General features: G+C 41.7%; 1 protein-coding gene across 1 annotated transcript in view; it reads right to left on the bottom strand.

The window, feature by feature from the left end:
• Positions 1–22,080, bottom strand: part of loxhd1 (lipoxygenase homology PLAT domains 1) — a 210,406-nt gene that overhangs the window by 42,193 nt on the left and 146,133 nt on the right. Inside the window, exons 31-33 of the mRNA XM_062972582.1 lie at positions 17,920–17,998; positions 14,691–14,899; positions 1,253–1,438 (exon numbers count right to left, since the gene is read on the bottom strand). Of these exons, the coding sequence (XP_062828652.1) occupies positions 1,253–1,438; positions 14,691–14,899; positions 17,920–17,998 (474 nt within the window). The remainder of the gene's footprint in view (positions 1–1,252; positions 1,439–14,690; positions 14,900–17,919; positions 17,999–22,080) is intronic.

Raw genomic sequence — 22,080 nt, 5'->3', positions numbered from 1 at the left:
AAGCCAGCGTTGAAAATTTTTGATATAAGATGTACTTTAGAGGTGGTTTTTCATACAATTCTTAATGAATTTATGTAGTTCCCCAACACTGGACTACTACCTTGCACTTTTTCACATTGCACAGAACAATGGCATGTTTTGATATGATCTCAGCAGGTGATATCATCAGTCTGTGCCTGGCAGGTGCACCTCCAGTTCCCTCTTCCACTCCCTACATCAGCCATTGACTAAGAATATAATAGAAGGGTCAAGCTAATTTTCATTGAGGGCCATTGCTTGCCTTCAAAGAGCTTTTGAATCCATGGATAGAGAACCCATGGATACAGAAGGCCAACTGACTGTTTTTGCATACATGTTGGAAACCGTCCTGAGTCCTCTCAAGGAGACACAGTTTTATATTATATATTATAATGGTGCTCTTTAATTTTTACCAAATTTGGGTTGCTTGCCAGCTCTTACTGAATGACAACTCCCAACACTTTTGATTATCTGACATGTAGACTGGGGATAACTGGAACTCCAATCCAACAGCTCTTGTGACTCTGAAGTAGGGGAAAGGTTAAAGGACATTTAAAGTTATATCCACAAGTCTTGCATTTAAATTCAAACCCCACTATCCTAACCAAACAGAGCAAACTGCAGCCTTCCAGATGTCATTGTATCAGCTTTATTAATGATGTCTGATAATGAGGAGTACAAGAGTTATAGTCCAGCGTCTATAACTCTGGGTCACATAAAATGACATGGTGGGATGGATTTGGCCCACAGGCCTTGAGTTTGACACATGTGACATCAAGTAAGGGTAACAACAGCTAAATACTGAGTCCTGGAAGAGCTGAGAGAACAGCCATACCGTAGTTCAGCTCTGTGTTACATACGAGGGCTATCCAGAAAGTACATGACGTTTTGGAATTAAAAAAGAACAAAATATAGGATAAACCACTTACGATATGCAGTTGAAAGCCACACTGCAAAAGTACATTTCAACATAGTTCTCATTCAGATTTAGGCATGTATCACAGTGAGGAATGACTTTGGAAGTTTCATAACCTCAACACTTTCCCGCCGCTGTGACCAGCGTTCTTGCAATGCTGAAACTCAGCCAGGCTGAACAATGAATGCAAAGGGAAGCAAGGAAAAACTCAGCTCTTGCTTCTTTAGCAAAGGGATCTGAAGAAGACAGGCAAACACGTTTTCTTCAAAAGTTAGGGGGAAGGGGAGAAGTGTTAAAAGATCTGGCAACAGAACTGACCTTCACCCCAATGTTGACACTGTCAGCATCCAGGATGTTGAAGATACGTGATGTAAGACCATCTCCCATGTCCCTGGCCAGCCAGCATTTACAAACAAAGGTGTACATGAGACCTTTGGTGGGCACGACGATGGTTATTTCCTCCAAGAGCCAGGAGCTTTCTGGTGTGGCCCCATCATGGCCAATCTGGGAGGCCCAACAAGAAAATAATGGTTTTGGTTCAATGAAAGACAAACATGTCTATTTAACTTGAATGCTGAAAATATGACATTATATTAGAATCAGAGGAAGCAGACATGAAAACTGGAGAAAGGAATATCAACAGTTTGAGATATACAGATGACACCATCCTTCTACCAGAAAATAGCAAAGACTTAGAACAATTATTGAAGAAAATCAAGGGCAAAATGCAAAGTCAGATTCAGAGTTGAAATTTAAGAAAATAATGACCACAGATGATTTACATAACTTTAAAGCAGATGTTGAAGACACTAGAATAGGTCAAGATTTTCCATTACTTTACTCATCATTAATCAGAGTGGAAACTGAAGTCAAGAAGTCAGAAGAAAACTTCGGAAAACAGCTATGAAGGAACTAGACAGGATCCTCAAGTATAAAGATATATAACTGAATACTAATATTAGGATTGCCAAGGATACTGTATTTTCCATTTCTAAGTATTGTTCTGAAAGATGGACAGTGAAGAAAGCTGAAAATCAACTAATTTCAGGAGTGATATGGGAGAAGACTTCTACAGATATTGTGGACTGATAAAAACACAAATAAATGGGCCTTAGGGGAAATCAAGCCTGAACTTTCTCTAGAAGCCAAGACAACTAACCTGACACTTGGTAAGTTGGGAGTCATTAAGAAAAGAGGAAAACTCAATTCGAGATCAATCATGGAAGACATAGTGCTGAATCCACGAGACATGAGACATAAGACATAGAGTTACTTGGAGGCTTCCAATTTCTTGGGTAACCAACCATAAGTTAATATCAACTTAAAGACAACTAATAACAACAAAGACATTTATTGGAAACTAGTTGTACCCGGTCACACGTTGCTGTGGCCCAGTCTGGTTCAATGGGAAAGAAAGGATAGAGAAATAGTAGGTTTCAGATATATGTAATTTCACAATGCTTGTGGGTAGGCAATATTTGTAGTGGTTCCATTGTCTGTGCAGATATGGAAATTGTCTGGTTTGGTGACTTTGGAACACGGATGATATTACTGTCCATGTGATAAGCAATCCGTGTCCTGATGTAAAACGTAGAATTCTAAAGACTGCCTTTGAATATAGATAGATAGATGGGTGGATGGATATAGATCTCTTTTTTTCTCTGCCCTCCCTTTGGGGAGAATAACAGGGGGTGTGACTTCCCCCCTGTTATTATCCTGCTGGAAGAAGCCATAGGCCCCAGTGCCTTTCTCTCCCTTTTATTGAAAATTTGTCTAAGAGTATTTAAAAACTCTACAATCAGGACAGTAAATAAAGAACACCACTCAGAAAACAGAGGAATTCCAGACATGAAACAATCAGGGCCAGCTAACACATCCCAACAAAGGATTCCCCCAGGCAATAAGCAGCCAGGCTTTGAAGCTCCAAGGCCATTCAGTGCTAATCAAGGTTGGCAATGGCAGCATCCACACTTGCCTCAAGCAAGAAAGAGTTCTTTCTCCACCCTGGACCTTCCACAGATATATTGAACTAAGTGGCAAGAAGGTAGGCCTAGCCATCCCTTGCAGCCCTGCCCACGCCGGCTGCTAAAGGGAGGAGACTGCTTGGCAATTGCTAGGGCTGTTGCTAAGGGAAGGAGCCGTCTGGTACAACGGTTGCTACGGGAGGAAGGGATTGATTGGCAGTTTGTAAGGGGCATGGTTTTACCTGTCTCAGGTGTGACAGGTTTTGATAGTAGGTATGCAAATACCTTAAAACATTCATCAGTTCAAATGCTACATTGTGTCCAAATTTTGTAGTGTAGTAGTTTGGGAGATATGAGGTCCTCACAAATGGACATTACATTTTTATTTATATAGATGTTCCTTTGTTGGAATAACAGCTTGCAGAATTCTTCTGAAGGTGAGCAAGGTTATAATTCCAAAATATATACTCTAACTGGTATGACCCTACTTAACTTTGAAAGATGAGAACCTCCACCCAACAGTCTGAACCACTCAGCAAACTGCAAACATTTCAGACTTCCCTCCAAGAACCTCAGTGCAATGTCACCACCAAATTACTAAAGAGATTAATCTTCGGCACATTCTTATCACCATAATTATGTATCCCAATCCCTTCAAGGCAGCCTCTCCCAGTCAATCAGCTTAATGAACAATCTGCGCACAGAAAGCAACACTGGAAGTGATGACGGTTCATCATGTTCAAAGCAAAAGTTGTTCATCATTAGCAGAGGCACCAAAGCCTTTTAGCTCCACGGATGCGAATAAAGAAATGATTTCTCAGTCCAGTCTCAATGTCTTAATAACTTTTAATTTTTTTCTTACATGACAAGCTGTCTCCCTCTGAAATGATAGATCTCTTGTATGCCTCCTTCCTCCAGCCATAAAGAACCACAATTGATCAGTTTTCTCTATCTGTTTCATCCACTCTGTTATTACCCTACTAATGCCATTATTGCTGCAGAAAATTAGAGCTAATCACCTGAGAAACTGAACAGATCTACTGGGAGATGCATGGACGTTCACACACTCTTGAACTGTCTAATGGGAACAAAGAAAATGAAATACTTCTCATTGGCACCTTCTCCTGCCTTCCTTTGCCCAGTCTCTTGCAAAACTTCCTAGGGAACTACAGAGAATCTCCAGGCTCTGGAATTCCCTCTTATTGAAGGTTTGCTTGGCCCCCTCTTTACTCTCATTCTGCCTTTAAACATGACTCAAATCTGCATTTGGCGGATTTGGAAACCCACTGGGTACCTGTTAGGGATTCCTCTTCTTCAGAAGAGGAAGGGGACCAGGAAAATGTTCATGAATCTGAGGAGGAGACTTTGCAAGTACCCACTTTTCAGGAGAGGTGAAAGGAAACAGAGCAGAGACGTCGTTCAGCTAGAATAGCAGCCAGAAATGCAGCTGAGTAATTAGGAATTGTTGTGAGGGGAATCAGTTGTGAGGGGACTCAGAGCTATAAAGCAGAAGCAGGTGCAGCCAGCTCTTACTGGTAACAAACTGACTAATGCCTTCACTCTCCTTGTGCCTGCTCCGAGTCTGCATCTGGATTTATTGCTGTTTCTTTGTCTGAAGTAAGTCTTCCTTGCTACCTTTTGCATTATTCCACTGAGAGTGTTGTACTTTATGTTTTGCTGAAGTAAAGCTGTTTTCATTTACTTAGCACAGTGTTTTAAGGCTGTTCTTGAAAGACAAAACAGGAGAGTACCTTAGGCAAATTACACTCTCTCAGCAATGGAAAACCCTATGTTAGGTTCACCTTTAGAAATGATTTGAAGGCACTCAAAAAAAAACTTTGGTTATCAAATCATGTTGCAGATTATGCTTTTAATAGCTTGAGGGACAGATTTCAGCATTTTGGATATCTTCTATGACACAGAATGGATTAACTGCTCTACTGATATGATGATCAATTCAGCCATTATACAATCCAGTCTTCTACAATTCTTTTGTCATTCCGATGTATTGGAGTGAAGCTCCCAAAATAGTTTCCATCCCAGGAGAAAGAAGGGACTCATAATATCTCGTCGTGGGTGTCTACTACAGACCTCCGAACCAGGATATAGAACTTGATGAAGCCTTTTGTCAACAGCTGACCAAACAGGCACAAAGAAGAGATGTAGTAGTCATGGGTGACTTCAACTATCCTGATATCTGCTGGAAAACAAACTTGGCCAAGAGCACAAAGTCCAACAAATTCCTCACTTGCCTTGCAGACAATTTTATGGTCCAGAAGGTAGAGGAGGCAACAAGGGGATCAGCAACTCTTGATCTAATCTTAACAAATGTGGAAGACCTGATCAATACAGTAGAAGTCGTTGGATCCTTAGGGGCAAGTGACCATGTGCACCTGCAGTTTGTGATACAATGGAAGGCTGAAACTAAGACAAGTCAAACACACATTCTGGACTTTAAGAGAGCTGACTTCCAAAAAATGAAGGAAATACTGAGCAGCATTCCATGGACGCCAATATCAAAAGACAAGGGAGTTAAGGATGGATGGGAGTTTTTTAAAAGTGAAATACTCAAGGCGCAAATGCAAACAGTGCCAACAAAGAAGAAAAATAAGACAAGTGCAAAGAAGCCAGAATGGATGTCCAAAGAACTTCTAACTGAGCTAAAACTCAAAAGTGACATGCACAAGAAGTGGAAAAGGGGAGAAATCACCAAAGAAGAATTCAAACTTATAGCCAACACCTGTAGGGAAAAGGTTCGCAAGGCTAAAGCGCAAAATGAGCTCAGGCTTGCCAGGGACATTAAAAACTACAAAAAAAGCTTTTTTGCTTACGTTGGTAGAAAAAGGAGGCAATAGGGCCTCTGCGAGGAGAAGATGGGGTGATGGCGACAGGGGACAGGGAAAAGGCAGAACTGCTTAATGCCTTCTTTTGCCTCAGTCTTCTCACAAAAAGAAAGCCATCTTCAACCTCAGCAACATGAAATGGACGAAGGATTTGGGGAAATCCAACCCCAAATAGGGAAACAAGTTGTCCAGGAACACCTGGCCACTCTAAACGAATTCAAGTCCCCAGGGCCAGATCAGCTACATCCAAGAGTATTGAAGGAACTAGCAGAAGTTATTTCAGAACCACTGGCAATTATCTTCGAGAGTTCTTGGAGAACGGGAGAAGTCCCAGCAGATTGGAGGACGGCGAATGTGGTCCCTATCTTCAAGAAGGGAAAAAAGAACGACCCAAACAATTACCGTCCGGTCAGCCTCACATCGATACCAGGCAAGATTCTGGAAAAGATCATTAAGGAAGTGGTCTGCAAACACTTAGAAACAGATGCAGTCATTGCTAATAGTCAACACGGATTTACCAAAAACAAGTCATGCCAGACTAATCTGATCTCTTTTTTCGACAGAGTTACGAGTTGGGTCGATACAGGGAATGCCGTGGATGTAGCGTACCTGAATTTCAGTAAGGCCTTCGACAAAGTCCCTCACAACCTTCTGGCAAACAAACTAGTAAAATGTGGGCTAGACAAAACTACAGTTAGGTGGATCTGTAATTGGCTAAGCGAACGAACCTAAAGGGTGCTCACCAATGTGTCGTCTTCATCTTGGAAAGAAGTCACGAGTGGAGTGACGCAGGGCTCCGTCCTGGGCCCGGTTCTGTTCAACATCTTTATTAACGACTTATACAAAGGGTTAGAAGGCACGATCATCAAGTTTGCAGACAACACCAAACTGGGAGGGATAGCCAACACTCCAGAAGACCGGAGCAGAATTCAAAACGATCTTGACAGACTAGAGAGATGGGCCGAAACTAACAAAATGAAGTTCAACAGGGACAAATGCAAGATACTTCACTTCGGCAGAAAAAATGGAATGCAAAGATACAGAATGGGGGACTCCTGGCTAGACAGCAGTGTGTGCGAAAAAGACCTTGGAGTCCTCGTGGACAACAAGTTAAACATGAGCCAGCAATGTGATGCGGCTGCTTAGAAAGCCAATGGGATTCTGGCCTGCATCAATAGGGGAATAGCGTCTAGATCCAGGGAAGTCATGCTATCCCTCTATTCTGCCTTGGTCAGGCCACACCTGGAATACTGCATCCAGTTCTGGGCACTGCAGTTGAAGGGAGATGTTGACAAGCTGGAAAGCGTCCAGAGGAGGGCAACTAAAATGATCAAAGGCCTGGAGAACAAGCCCTATGAGGAGAGGCTTAAAGAACTGGGCATGTTTAGCCTGCAGAAGAGAAGGCTGAGAGGAGACATGATAGCCATGTACAAATATGTGAGGGGAAGTCATAGGGAGGAGGGAGCAAGATTGTTTTCTGCTGCCCTGCAGACTAGGACGCGGAACAATGGCTTCAAACTACAGGAAAGGAGATTCCACCTGAACATTAGGAAGAACTTCCTCACTGTGAGGGCTGTTCGACAGTGGAACTCTCGCCCCCGGGCTGTGGTGGAGGCTCCTTCTTTGGAGGCTTTTAAACAGAGGCTGGATGGCCATCTGTCGGGGGTGCTTTGAATGCGATTTCCTGCTTCTTGGCAGGGGGTTGGACTGGATGGCCCATGAGGTCTCTTCCAACTCTACTATTCTATCATTCTATGATTCTAATCATGCTCTCTGGCCAGGATGAAAATTGTAGCCAACACATTAATGGGAACCCATTTCGTGTCTGGCTTTCCGTTATCAAGATATGTATGAGTAAATCATGCTACGCATATGGGGTGAAGCATTTGCCTTAACACAACAGGCACATTCTGTTGACAGCAGTAGAATTAGAGTTGCATGTACAGCAATGTGGCATATTGTGGTTGCAGATCAGTGCTCACTTATTAACATGATGTGTGCAATGCTGCTATTCTGCATGGTGGTTTCATAGTGCTATTGCAATTGTACAATGTATGTATCTGTGGATATTTATGCTACACTGTGGGAACATTGGATTCAGACTACTAAAAGGTTGGCTTATTAGCTTGGGAGAGGAACTTTAGTTGGCCAACTAATGTTCTGCCAGAAAAAACTAATGATCTAGAGATATTGATTCAAACCTCCTGAGATCAGGATGGTTCTTCCATCTCATCTCCTTTAGGGAATTTCACACCTCTTGTGGTTAGACATAATTTGTAATCCAAGTCTATGAATGGGCAAGGCCATTCATAAATTTATCCACCGTGGCAGATCATTTATCACTTGCCAGCAATTCCAAGCTGGAAGTCATCCTTCTCTCGATCTCCCCCTGTGATCTCAAAAAGGTTTGGCAAATTCCAACTGACACAGACACTGCAAGGTTATAATAATGAGACAGAGACACGATGGATTTGTTAAAGAGCAAGGGAGATAAGACTAGCCAAAAGACCATTCCAGCCAGAACACCAGATGGAGGAAAATGAGAGAAGACACAAAGCCCTGAGGGAAGTGAAATCGACAAAGTTCCCCACCCTTATGTGTTAGACCTAGGGAGTGAGGGTCCACAAAATGTGTCAGCAAAATTCTGGATTTTGTTTGAGATCACTTTTATCACCCTCTAATCTCCAAGGTTCCCGATTTATGATGGTGGTTAAACCAGACAGACCAAATTAACATCAATACCCCACTTAAGCATTCTCAAATCTTGGCGTTCTAGGATATTTATATGAGAAGGAACAGACTCTTCTGGCACTATTTCATCTATTCGCCTGGCCTGTAACATAACAAGGGGGAAACAAGACATACTTAGAGCCAGGGGATGCTCGGGAAACAGTGTGCACTGCCAATAAATCGGTAATAAAGAGCAAGGGCAGGTTGTGTTTACTGCAGGCTCAGCAAATAAAATTCTACACCCGGGAGATCCACGTAGTGATTTCCAATAGAACACATTCACATGATCTCTCTATCACTCTCTTGGCTAAATGAATTCCAGTTTGTTACTAATGGAAAGTACATGGAGCTAATGCAAAAAAAAATAAAAATAAATCAAAGAATCCCACTTCCCATTATTTTCTCCCTTTGGTTTCTGAAGATCCTCAACAGAATTTGGTACAAGCATATCAAGATCCCTTATATTTAGATATTTATTGACATTAAATTAGAGATGGAAAAATGTAGCATGTGAAGGGGGCAATCATTTGCCCCCTTCAGATTCTCACTGGCAGACTCTCTCAGATGTGTTTTTTTTATTGAGGTTTTAATTTTATCTTTAAAAAAAGAAAGAGAGCGAGGACGATAGAGTTTTGTTTTTATGTTGGAAATAGCAACCTCTCAAGCCTCTCACTATTTATTTGTTAATGTATATATTTGCTAATCTGTATTCTATGTGTATGTTGATTTGCCAATTTGACTGTACCTCTTTGGTGTGGGAGGGGTTATAGACATGTGTTTGTACTGAGCATATTCAGACTCAGGACTCCATTTTGTTGTCAGTCTGCGTTACACCTCAGTGGAGGTGGATTTCCTCTTTACATCAGACCTCAATGAAGGTGGATGCATGTATGTTGCTGTTTGGACTTCAGTAAAGAAGTATGACTTATGGACTTCAGTGAGTATAACTATACCTAAAGACTATGGACTACTGATTAAGAATTATATCCTGTGTACTCAACACAGAGAAACTACATCCTATCTGTGACTAAACTTCAATAAAAAATGTGTCTGTATGGGGAATTAATACAAGATGCTTACGAGTAAATAAGACATTTTTTTCAAAGAAGATTTTGTTTTTTAAAATCTCTGAGTGCATATTTTAAACTAAGAAGTCTTAAGGGAGTGTATGCCTTTTGGGTAATTACAATTTCAAAGAAACAATCATTCTCTGCTAACCAAATATATTTTCGTAGTGGCATGTCTTTGTCCTTGGAAGTTGAAAGATATGGTTCTTCAGTTTAACAGCAGAGTTACCTGTGTGCTTGTGAATATCACTTGTTCAAAGAGTTGACTTCTAAAAAGGTCATGGTTTTATTGAATAGTAGTTTTCAGAAGGTGGTTTCCACAAATTCATGGAGATTCACATTTACCAAATGGATATGTGTCCAGAGACTAGATACTGTTATTTTCCAATATGTTACTCTTAGTTGGTAGGGATTGCAGAAAGTAATAGGGTGGGAATATTATGAGGTTATTTTTGTAATGGATTCTTTTATTTTGTTTCTTATTTTAATGTCTGTGTTTTTATTATTAATTTATTGTGAAAGTAGAGTAATTCATTTTCAACTTAGAAAAAGTAATCAAAATGTACAGTATCCAGAAGTCTACTAACGTTTTTCTTAATGGGTAATTTTTACTTTGAAAAAGGTGGGCCATCCAAGCGATTTAAAAGGTAAATTGGCACTCCTGGAGAATCAAATGCCATATTTCCTTGGATGGAGATAATGTAATTGATATGAAACTGATATAATATGCAGGGCAAACAAACTTCTGGATATGAGGGAATTTGGGGAGTTGGCATGGCCTATCAGCCAACGCTAAAACTCAGACAGGACACTTCCAACATCTCCTGTGTTATGATTTCTTAACCCACCCCTGCTTTTTCTTCTTGCCTGCCTTTATTCCCAGTTATACTCATAACACTCCGATCCATCTCAGCCCTTTATTTTCTTCCTCTCCACTTTCCCACATTCTCCATCTTCTTTCCACCCGACCTTCTGTCACTTCCCGCTGAGAGGAACGGCATCCGTCAGCCGCCTGCCAAGAGGAAAAAGCCATGTGGTTCCTCGGCAGGACTGCTGAGGCCAAATGTATTTGATGCTGCTCTTTGTGTTCATCACCTCAATCACAGGGATGGTTCCTTCCGTCAGAGAAATAAATGTGGAGAACATCTGTGACTGTGGGAAAAGAAAAATCAATAACACAACTGCACTCAAGGAATAACCAACCCTAAAGGGCTGTTTCTGCTGCCGGTTTGAATTTGTTCAGTTTTCTTGGAAAACCTCATATTCTCCCCTGCTGTCCATAATTTGGCCATGGCAGCCCTATATTCAGTAACCCCTTGAGCGGTAACACAGCAGAGGTGGCATTTGCAATTATCGGAATAACTTTTAAAAAGCAAATGAAAAGTGCAAGGCCACAATCTAGATTGGGATTCTGGATTTCCACAGCCTGGAAAATTTCCTTTTTTAGAATAAAACACCCAGGAAGCTCCAGACAACAGAATGATTCTTATTGACTGGAATGCTGTTGGTATCATGCACATGTACATACATGTATGCCTTTTAAAGTTCATTTATGAAATCAAATCTCTGATAGAGACCAACATTTTGTCAAGTATTTTGTTTCTTTAAAAATATATATTTGCAGGTTTAAAATACAATGTGAAAGCCATCCCAAATGATGTGCCACACAAAAACGACACGTTTCCAAATCCATTCCCAGAAGGGTAGTCGTCTTACTTTGTGGAAGCAAGTGCAACAAGTGCTGTAGCACTTTTAAAATTCAGAGATTTACTGGGAGATTTTAGACATCAGAGCACACTTTCATCTGATGCACAATGAACCATAAGAAGTACAGACAATGACAATCATGTTATTAATTGTGGTCATTCATAAACCATCTGTTGCTCATGACACGAGACACCGGTGACAAACGTTTTGTGATTGGACACAATTAATAAGATGATATTAGACGTACAGTATCTAAAGCAGTGGTTCTCAACCTGTGGGTCTCCAGGTGTTTACCAGCTGTTGGGATTTCTGGGAGTTAAAGGCCAAAACATCTGGGGACCCACAGATTGAGAACCACTGACTAAAGCAAGGGAAGTAATAGTTTTATTCTCTTGTGCTTTGGTCAGATCTGGAATGCCATGTATAGTTTTTGGCACTACAATTCAAGAAGGATATTGGCAATCTGGAAGGTCTGAAAGCCAGGCTCTATGAGGAGTGGTTTATGGAGTTGGGTATGTTTAGCTTGCTGAAGAGAAGATGGAGAGAGGGAGCCAGTGTGTTTCCAGCTGCTCTAGAAAGTAGGATATAGAGCAATGGATTTGAACTACAGAAAAGGTGATGAGATTCCACCTAAATATTAGGAAGAACAATCTAATCACAGGTTGCATTCCTCCTGAAATATATATTTTGGCTTGAAAGGTGACCATTTACTTCTTGTTTTTAAAAGAGAAGGTAGACAACATTATTTTTATCTTTTAAGGGATTGTCCAGTCAGTTCTGGGTTGTCTTCATAAATGCATGTTTGCATATCCTCCAGATGAAAACTGGGACAAGTTTGGCAAACTCGTTTTAAAGTGTGGTCAAGATGACAAAAAATAAATAAATAATAATAACAGCAGAGAACACAGAAGGAGAGGCTGCAAGATTTTGATTTTGCCTGACGCTACTGTCTTAGTAGCTGAAACAGCCAATAAAACCCATACAATTTGAGTCACAAAAACTCTACAAAAACAAGCAAACAAAACCTATCCATAAAAGGCAAAGTTTCTTGTAATCACCCTGGCAGGGAGAAAATTTTCCATTCTCGAATGCGTGAATGGAGAGCGAAATAAGCAAAATTTTACCACCAATAAAATAGTTGTTGCTTTTCATTAAACCAATCCTTATGAAAACACGCACATATCCTAAGAGCTCTGCTAGATCACTGACAAAGTGCCAGGGAGAATGTTGCACCCACTCCACCAAAATCTGTCCTTCAGGATCCTTTTGAAAATCACAGTTTAATTTCCAGCTTCTCATTAGTAATCCACTGCCATCGTATCCTAAAATATTTCTTCCTCTTCTGCTTCGATAGCCAAGCCAAACAAACAGATTGATGAAATGTATTAAAGCAGATTAAAACATGTTTATATAAGCTTGTGGTTACAGTTTCTTACATTTTTTAGTTTATGCCTGACTGTATCAGATCTTATTTTCATCTAAACCCCTGCCTATCTACCCTCCACACCAGAACCACTTTCAAAGCTAAGCTTCATGCCAACTGTGGCTTCTGACTTTCCATTTTCAATATCACCTTCTCAGCACATTATAAAAATATTGTATAAAATTGTTGTCATGCTATGTGTACAAGGAATACGTGAAACAAAAATATTTTTTTTCTAGACTTGGGTCCCACTTTCAAGATATCTCATTATCAATATGCCTCCGATGGCCTAGGGGATAAAAGCCTCTTGACTTGAAGGTTGGGTTGCTGACCTGAAAGCTGCCAGGTTCGAATCCCACCCGGGGAGAGCATGGCTGAGCTCCCTCTATCAGCTCCAGCTCCATGCGGGGACATGAGAGAAGCCTCCCACAAGGATGGTAAAACATCAAAACATCTGGGTGTCCCCTGGGCAACATCCTTGCAGACTGCCAATTCTCTCACTCCAGAAGCAACTCCGGTTGCTCCTGACAGGAAAAAAAAAATTAATATGCATATAAAGGAATTCTGAAATCTGTACAAATCCAAAACCCAAAACACTTTTGGTCCAAAATATTCGGAATAATGAATACTCAGGTTAAAATACATGTTACTATCATTATCCTATGAGTTAAACTTTTCCAAGCATGCAAAATAAGTAACTTGGCCAACTGGATCTCCCCCAATAGCCTCCAACTTGGCCATTAAAGTTGCCACAATTCCTACTTTCACAAGAGGCACCGACACAACAGAAATCAAGTTCTGAAAAGAGATGTTCTTTTCACCCAACCACTGACTGCCTCTCCTCTTCCATCCTGGCACATAATCCCTGGATGTGAACCATGCAACCATCCATATCATATTGGACTTCAGCGTTTATTAGCCAACATAGTCAATGATCATTGTAATCCAATTTGATTCTCACTCCCAGTCTATTCTAATTCACAACTATCCACAGCTGATGGTCATCTCTGCAATAATGTAGTATATGTACTATGTAATGCATTTCATTTGTACACATATGCCCCTACTAAAAAGCCATCTCATTATGCACAAGAAGAAGAATAAATTGGTCACAAACGTTGCAGACACAAGCAGAGTGATGTGTTTGTGTTATGTCGTTGTGGATTTATAGAATGACAAAAAGTCACTGTCCATGGCAACAGGGTTCCTAAGAAGTACATCTTTTATGATGTGCCATGACATTGGAGAGACATGGGCAAGCAGAATTGACATTATTTAATCCAAACAAGAATATAATTATTATTTTCCTCAGGGGTACATCTGTAGAGATGTGTGCTGAACACATATGCATATATGCATGCATTTAGGAACATACCTAGAAGCAAGAAAACAGTGATGGGAAAATAGGAATTCTGGAAATGAGACAACATTATCCAAGCAGTTTCAGAAGCCAAAGAGCAGTGTGCACTTGTGTACAGGCAATACTCAAGAGCCCAAGGGTTACAGATTGTGTACTTCTGAGCTAAACAGATTAATAGTATACACAGAATCCGATATTTCACAAATTAGGTTTGGAATGTGTGACCAAACAGCAAAAGAGTGTGATCAAGATGGCAAAAGTTATTGAAGAGGAAGAACACACACACAGGACAGACTACAGTAGTTTGCTTTTGCCAGACTCTACAGGAAAGGGTCAAATGATGCTCTTTCTTTCCTCTTTCTGCTGCCAAGTTAACTGAATACAAACTACTCTTTGTACTTTGTATCCATAGAAGTAATCTGCAGATATAGATGACAATTAGGTTAGGAGAGAGAAATGTGGAGACGTTTGAAATGAAAGAGCAGAAGGTCAATTGGGAATGTCTCAGCCAAATTGGAAGAGATCAAGTTCCAATTCACCATAAGATGGTTTCGTGTGTGAGATTGTTCAATCCTTCTGTTCCTTCTTTAGGCAATTGTGGGATTGTCAGCCTTTCAGGGCATTTGTATTTCCACATGTCACACCTGGAACCTGGGGCTTACCTCGATCTTTTTGAGCTCTTCAACATCTCGCCCCATTACAGAGAACTTCTCCACCGAGGCGTCTGCAAATTCATCCTGTCCTTCTGGGAGATCGAGCCATAGACGGTCTGTGCGAAGTTTCTGCGGTCCCATAATGATGAGGTAAACTCGACTGTCGGTGTCAGAACCCAATTCACTCCCTGTGGTGATGATGATGTGGTAAGGAATCACTGAAAGACAGGGGGAAAGCCAGTGAGGCAGGTAAGGCTAGAGAGGAAACTCAGTGGAAACGTGCATGTACTTGCATGCTGATTCAAACAATCTCTAGCTAAATCATGTCAAAAAACAAACAACGGGAAAAGCTTTGCCTCATGACTCTATGGAGCCATGTTAGACAATATTAGGTTACGTCAATCACCATGTATAAAGCAGGTTCACATATTCATATGAGATCGACTGACAAGATGAGAGGAGAATATATAATTTGGGGAAAATATTGTACATAAAATGGTTAAGATTTATACAACTGGTCTTATTCAAAGTTTAATTTCTATATAATTGATTATTTACAGATTTGAATAATATGGTCTTTCTCTAGGAATTTCTAAATCCCCCAGTGCAACTTTATGGTCAACATCTGCTGGGGGTTGACCATAAAGTTGCACTGGAGGATCTAGAAATTTCTAAAGAGGTGTTGTTCTAGTTTTCAAAAATAGCATTTTTAATTCACAATTGTCCCACTTCTATGCAGGACCAGTGCCCTTAATCCCAGCAAATATGGAGAGCTAAATATAGAAATATAAAAAGACAAAGCAATACCAACCATCATTCAAATTTGAGATGTGAGAGACTGCCATTATCATTACTGTACTCTTTTGAGAGTACAGTGGCGCAGCTGGCTAGTAACCAGCTGCAATAAATCACTACTGATTGAGAGGTCATGAGTTCAAAGCCTGGGTTGGGTTAAGCCTCCGACCATTAAATATCCCAGCTTGCTTTTGACCTAAGCAGCCCGAAAGACGGTTGCATCTCTCAACTAGGAAATTTAGGTACGCTTTATGCGGGAGGCTAATTTAACTAATTTACAACACCATTAAACTGGCAGCAACATGTGGAAAGGAATGAGGAAGTACAGCACTCGGTGTCACTTGTGGATGAGGAAGCAACAGCTCCCCCTGTGGCTGCAATCTAGCAATCTCTCATGAAGCTGGAAAATGTTAAAATTGCCTCTGTGTGTGTCTATATTGTATGTTGTTTGTCTGATGGCATTGAATGTTTGCCATATATATGTTCATTGCAATCCGCCCTGAGTCCCTTTCGGGGTGGGAAGGGCGGAATATAAATACTTTAAATAAATTATTATTAATAATAATAATAATAATAATAATAATAATAATAATAATAATAATAATAATAACAACAACAATTCTTGCTGTTGTTGTTGTTATGTTTACATTTGTCCTTTGTCCCATTACAAGGTGGCTTACTCAACTTAAATGAAATACAGTTCCAACCAAGTAAAAATGTATCAAAGTTTACTGTTGAAATTCAGTTAAACTCTCCATAGATTTGGAATTATTTAAACCAAATCCATTAAAAGATAAAAGGCAATTAAATATCACACTGTTAAAAGTTCTTGCAGTCAGTGTCTAAAAGCTGATCAGAATACCAATGTTTCACTTGATGAGAGAAAGACAGCAAAAAGGAAGTCTCCCTGGGAACATCCATTGGGCAGCCTCTCTTGTGTTTCCATAATGTTTGTGAATGTAGAGGGAGTGGGATTCTCCCCTGAAGACAGAGGACTGGAGGATAAGCTTGAATGGGCCTGAAAATGAAAGAAACTCCTGGCGACATTTCATGTATGGTTTCAAGGTACCTTAGGTGCAACTAAGCCACAAGGTTGGTGAAAACCTGGATTAGGGACTATTTGAGAAATGTGGTGTTGTGTGGTTTCTGTCAATCAAAACTTTATTACGGTCCAAAGACCCAACCTGCGACCAGGGCCGGCCCCACTAATGAGGCACCTGACGCCGCCGCCTCGGGCGCAGGCCCGGGGGGGGGGCGCCGTCAGGCTGGGCGGGAGGCGGGGCACCGCCCTGACGGTGCCCCGCCTCCCGCCCAGTGCGCCCTGGCCCGTCTGGCCTGCTAGAAAAGGCCAGACGGGCGAGCGGGAGTAGCGTGGGAGGCGGGGCCAGCTCTGACGCCGCTCCCCCCCCGCCCAGCGTGCCTTGGCCCTGCCTCCCACGCAGCGTGGGAGGCGGGGCCAAGGCACGCTGGGCGGGGGGGGGGAGCGGCGTCAGAGCTAGCCCCGCCTCCCACGCTACCCCCGCTCGCCCGTCTGGCCATTTCTAGCAGGCCAGAGTTCAGCGGAGGTTCCTCCAGGCCGCAATCGCGGCCTGGAGGAACCTCCGCTGAACTCTGGCCTGCTAGAAATGGCCAGACGGGCGAGCGGGGGTAGCGTGGGAGGCGGGGCCAGCTCTGGCCCCACCCCCCCGCCCAGCGTGTCCTGGCCCCGCCTCCCACGCTGCGTGGGAGGCGGGGCCAGGGCACGCTGGGCGGGGCCAGGGCGCCGGTGGCGGGGGCGCTTTTCAGCACCCCCGCTTCACATCAAAAAATATCTCCGGCCGGCCCTGCCTGCGACAAAAGGTGCACAATACTGGGAATCATTGACAGGTTCTTCCCGTCAATGAAAAGGTATATTCCACTTACAACTGAAATGGAAAGCAACAATAAGGAACACATGGCACTGGCTTAAAATTACTGACCAGAGACACTATTTAGTGAATTATTTTTAAAAGCTTTTTATTCATTTGTTTTATTGCATTTTGTTTTAATAATTGTACAAGTTTAATTTAGTTTAATATTTACTATTTGTATGTTTTAATTGTGTTGGGCTTTTAAAAACGTGAGCAACTTTGGATTTTAATCCTGAGGGGGGAAGGAACAGGGTGCTAATCATCATCATCACCACCACCAGCACCACCACCATCATCATCATCATGGCAGTGAGTTGAACTGGATGGCCCTTGTGGTTTCTTCCAGTTCTGTGCTCATCATCATTATTCTGCTGGAATTGCAATTTACCAGCGTCATGTAGTAAAGCCCCCAGCCTGAACTGTCTGGAAAAGCCCTTTCTACCGTACATCTATTCCCTCAATGAAATGTAGGTCACAGATTTAAGCAGAGTCAGGCTTAAATATCAAATACCCTTTGCCTAGCCCCTTTCCTGCAGTTAACAATATTGTCTTACTTGGTCCATCTGGAGCAGATTCCTCAGAAGTCTTCTTCAGGGATAAGGCACTAACACTCTTGCGGTCACGGTCGGCGTTCTAATAAGGAAAGTACAAAAAGAAGGTGATCAGCTTGTCTGCTCGGTGAATGTAAGAGATACTCCTCCTCAACTCAAGAGTCAATACTTCAGGAATACAGCATTCACTACCTCAATTCAAGGTGTTATCTTCAAGAGAAGCATGAGGATCTCACTAAGGATGCATCTAGACTGATGCAAGATGTCAAAAAGTCCCAGATTTTTCTTGCTTCTATCTTCATAAACTGAGGATACTGGAACCAGTTTGAAAACAGCCTCTGCATCCAGGGGTTCCCACCTAATAATTGACATACTGAAATGGTTTTCCTTGTCTGCCAGTTTCACACCAATCTAAGTAGTCAGTGTAGATGTATCTCATGTCCCATCTCAGCAAGGCTATCCAGTAGGATACAATATTCAATATTATCAAATGCTACTGGGAAGTCCAGCAGAGCCAAAAGGGACACATTCCCTCTGTTCAGTTCTCTGAAAAGGTCATCAGCCAAGACAACCAAAGCTGTCTCCAGGCTTGAAGCCAGAATGAAATGAATCCAGATAATCTGCCTCATCCAGCAATCCCTGGAGTTGAAAAGCCACCACATGTTCCATACTCAAATATTCAGCTCCAAATATCTGAACAAGGGCTGGACTGGGAAAGAAATGGCTTCAGATATGCTTTCTCCCCCTTGAAGATAATCCCTCGTGCAAAGCCAAAGAGTTCTGTGTTACCCGCAAACTTTCACAAACAACAAATGGGATTCATATGAAGAAAGGAGCAAAGAATTCCTAAGCAGGACAAAAATGTGATTGGAATGAGAAATAATCATAAAAATTATTAGGGGGTTGGGGACTAGTATAATAGCATGACTAAATGTAAAAATCCCTCTTTGCACATTCACCGGAATTGTTTTTATTAAACCTAATTAGTTTTGCCTCCTTAAAAGGAATTAATAATAGTGCCTAAGTAAGCCTCGTCCCACCGGGCCCTTTGCAGCTACATGGTTTAGATGTAACCCATCAACCTCATCCCTGGGGTGGATCCATTTGCCCCGGTGTTAATATGTAATCGCTTCAGTCGTAACGTGCAATTAAAACATTGCTGTGCCCTGTAGAACGAGCCCTGGCAAATCAACCCGCTTCCGTCAACTACACCACAAGGCCTTGGTGTCTAAAAGGGCAAACACTGCCTATTAATTTTGATCCTGTTAATTAATCCACATACTTTGAATTCTAATTAGCTACATTTTCAGTGGCTGTGGCATTCAGAAGCTTGCTTCCCTCCCCCCCCCCCCAAATATGGAAGCCACACACATTTCACGGAGGGAAGATTAATGGTGCCAGACCAAGGCCATGCTGAACAGATGACTCATCTGACTCTTCACTGAGTGCAAGTTGGGGAAGAGGAGGCAATTCTGCATAAAGTTATTGAGCCATATAAAATCATGCATGGTGGGAATAGAACTGAATTTTCACCCTACCACAATACTAGAATTCAGAGTTAGTCAAAAAACAAAGCAATAGAGGTTTCAGAATAGACAAGAGGATCCACATTTTCTCGGCTAGTGAATCATAGCAAAGCCACACATTCATTTGCAAAACAAAATTCTCTCGGGGGACACCGTTATGACCCTGAGATCCTGCATAGGTTATTGGTAGAACATAACAGAGGCATAGAATTTTTCCAATTGGCAAGGAGATCAGCCGACGCTGCATTTCATCACCTTACTTATTTAACTTGTATCATAAACAAAGGTGGGTGAGATACTGAAGAAGATGAGAAAAATGTAGGAAGAAATACCAACAATTGGCTACTGAAGAAAGTCAAGGAAGAAAGTGCAAAGGCAGGGTTATAGCTGAACATTAAAAAAAAAAATAATTCAGATTGTTTCCATAACACAATCAATGAAGACATTGATAAAGTCAAAGATTCTTATGCTTATTAATCAAGACAGAGACTGCAATCAAGAAATTGGAAAAAGGAGTTGGAAAGGTAGCTATGAAGGAATGAGACACGTATAAAGAAATATCACTGAATAAAGTCAGGAAAAAAGGAAGAGGGGCTGGCCAAGGGCAAGATGGATGGATGGTATCCCTGAAGTAACTGGCTTGAACTTTAAGGAGCTGGGCGTGGTGACGGCTGACAGGAAGCTATGGCGTTAGCTGGTCCACAAGGTCATGAAGAGAAGAGTCAGAAGTGCCTGAACGAATAAACAACTAAAGTCAGCATTGTCCATGCAATTTTATTTCCCATTTCTATGTATAGATGTGAAATCTGGACATTGAAAAAGGCTAATTGGAAGAGAATCAATGCATCTGAGATATGGTGCTGGAAAAGAATTTTGTGGATACCGTGGACTGTGAAAATGGCAAATAAATGGGTCCTGGAGGAAATCAAGCCTGGAGTCTCCTTAGAGGTCACAATGGCTCAACTGAGATGCTATTGTACCATAAGAAGACATGACTCACTAGAAAAGACAACACTGCTTTGCAAGGTGGAAGGCAGTAGGAAAAGAGGACGAATGCATTGCAGATGGATAGACTCAGTCAACAAACCCACAAGTCTGAGTTTGCAGGACCTGAGCAGCACTGATCATGGTGGGATGACTTGGAGATCTCTCATTCATAGGGTTGCCATAAGCTGAAGTCAATTTGATGGCAGTTCACAAAAAAGTCATATTTCACAGCAGTGGCTTCTGCCACTCTTGAGATCACATGGATTTCTTGGGGAGGCCTAGGGAATGGTTCTATTTCGAGCTCATAATGTTCATAGACATCCACATCCTATACTCATCCTAGTAGGAGCTGTTTCTTCTAATGTCAGTGAAATGGTGAATCTGCCCTCAGTAATTTAGGAACAGAGTTCAGCTCCTTGAATAATTTGGACTTTAGAGTGAATCCAGAATGAATCCGCCCAACTACACCAGACACCTCTACCACCTTCTGGAGAAATTCAAAACACCTTCACACAAAGAGACATGCACAAAACTGATGAAGAGTCTCCTTCTACCCCCCTCTCCTTCTCTTTTTCCAGGTTTTGAATGGAACCACAAAGAGCAGGGCATTGTCAGCACAGAAGAACTGATTTTAACCCATGTTGATAAAATCTGATACCGTAATTAGGAGGTTTCAACAGGAAGGACCATGAAAATTGCCCTTAGAGAACATGCTGTTCTTGTTTTGGTGACTCAGACTCCAGTCTATCCAAGTGACAGTCTTTGATCCTTGCAGTGAATCTTGACTCTCAAAAAAAGCCTAGAAGTGTTTTCTCTTCCACCGCTGGAACCTGAAAAGAGTGCTGTGCTGGAAACTAGCATGTAATATCTCTTATTTTCCCTAGAAACCTCACTGCAGTACTGATGCGCTAGAGATAAAAAATAATGCAGTTGAGAATTGAAAGTGGTTTGAGTAATAGCCCACTTCCCATGTGTCTTATCTATCACTTCACAGGTGGAGGCAAAAAACCTAGGTTGCAGCTGTTTTCAGGAAATGAAAACAAAAGGAGTCCTTCTAATATGGCTTTTTTACCCATGTTCCAACTGATTTCCAGACATAAGATACTACTTGGAACGTGCTGGGAGATTACATTAACAGTGATGTCTGTGTAAAGAGGTACCCCAGACCTATTTGAACAACCAATTCCCTTTCACCCTGTGCAATAAAGCAGGTTAGAGCTCCGTCAGTTCATAAGGACACTTCCAATCCCCACATAACCATGAACAGCAACAGGAATAGATGTTTGTACATCATCTCTCTTTTTTGCATTGTTCCAGGTTGTTCACTTAAGTACAGCAGTAGAAAATCACACTTTGCTGGCACTGAACAGGTTTTAGCTGTTGTCTTTGCATTATATGCAATGTACAGATAACAATCAAGGTCACAATGGCAAGGGGAAGCTGGTTCCCACTACTTCTGGGAAATCCCAAGGACTTCTTAACTCAAATTCCATCTCAAATGGTAAGACATCTTCTCCCTGTCCTGCAATCCCAGATACATAGTGGCAGCCTGTGCTCCAAACAAGAGGAGTGCCTCAACCCAAAGTGATGGTGCAAATTTCCACAAACATTACCCTTTTCAGCTATTGGGCTAATGATTTCTATCATCAAC

The sequence above is a fragment of the Anolis carolinensis genome, chromosome 2 (genome assembly GCF_035594765.1).
Source record: "Anolis carolinensis isolate JA03-04 chromosome 2, rAnoCar3.1.pri, whole genome shotgun sequence".
NCBI classification, from domain to species: Eukaryota; Metazoa; Chordata; class Lepidosauria; order Squamata; family Dactyloidae; genus Anolis; species Anolis carolinensis.
Note: the sequence above shows the minus strand (reverse complement) of the source record. Positions and strands in the feature narration are given on the sequence as shown.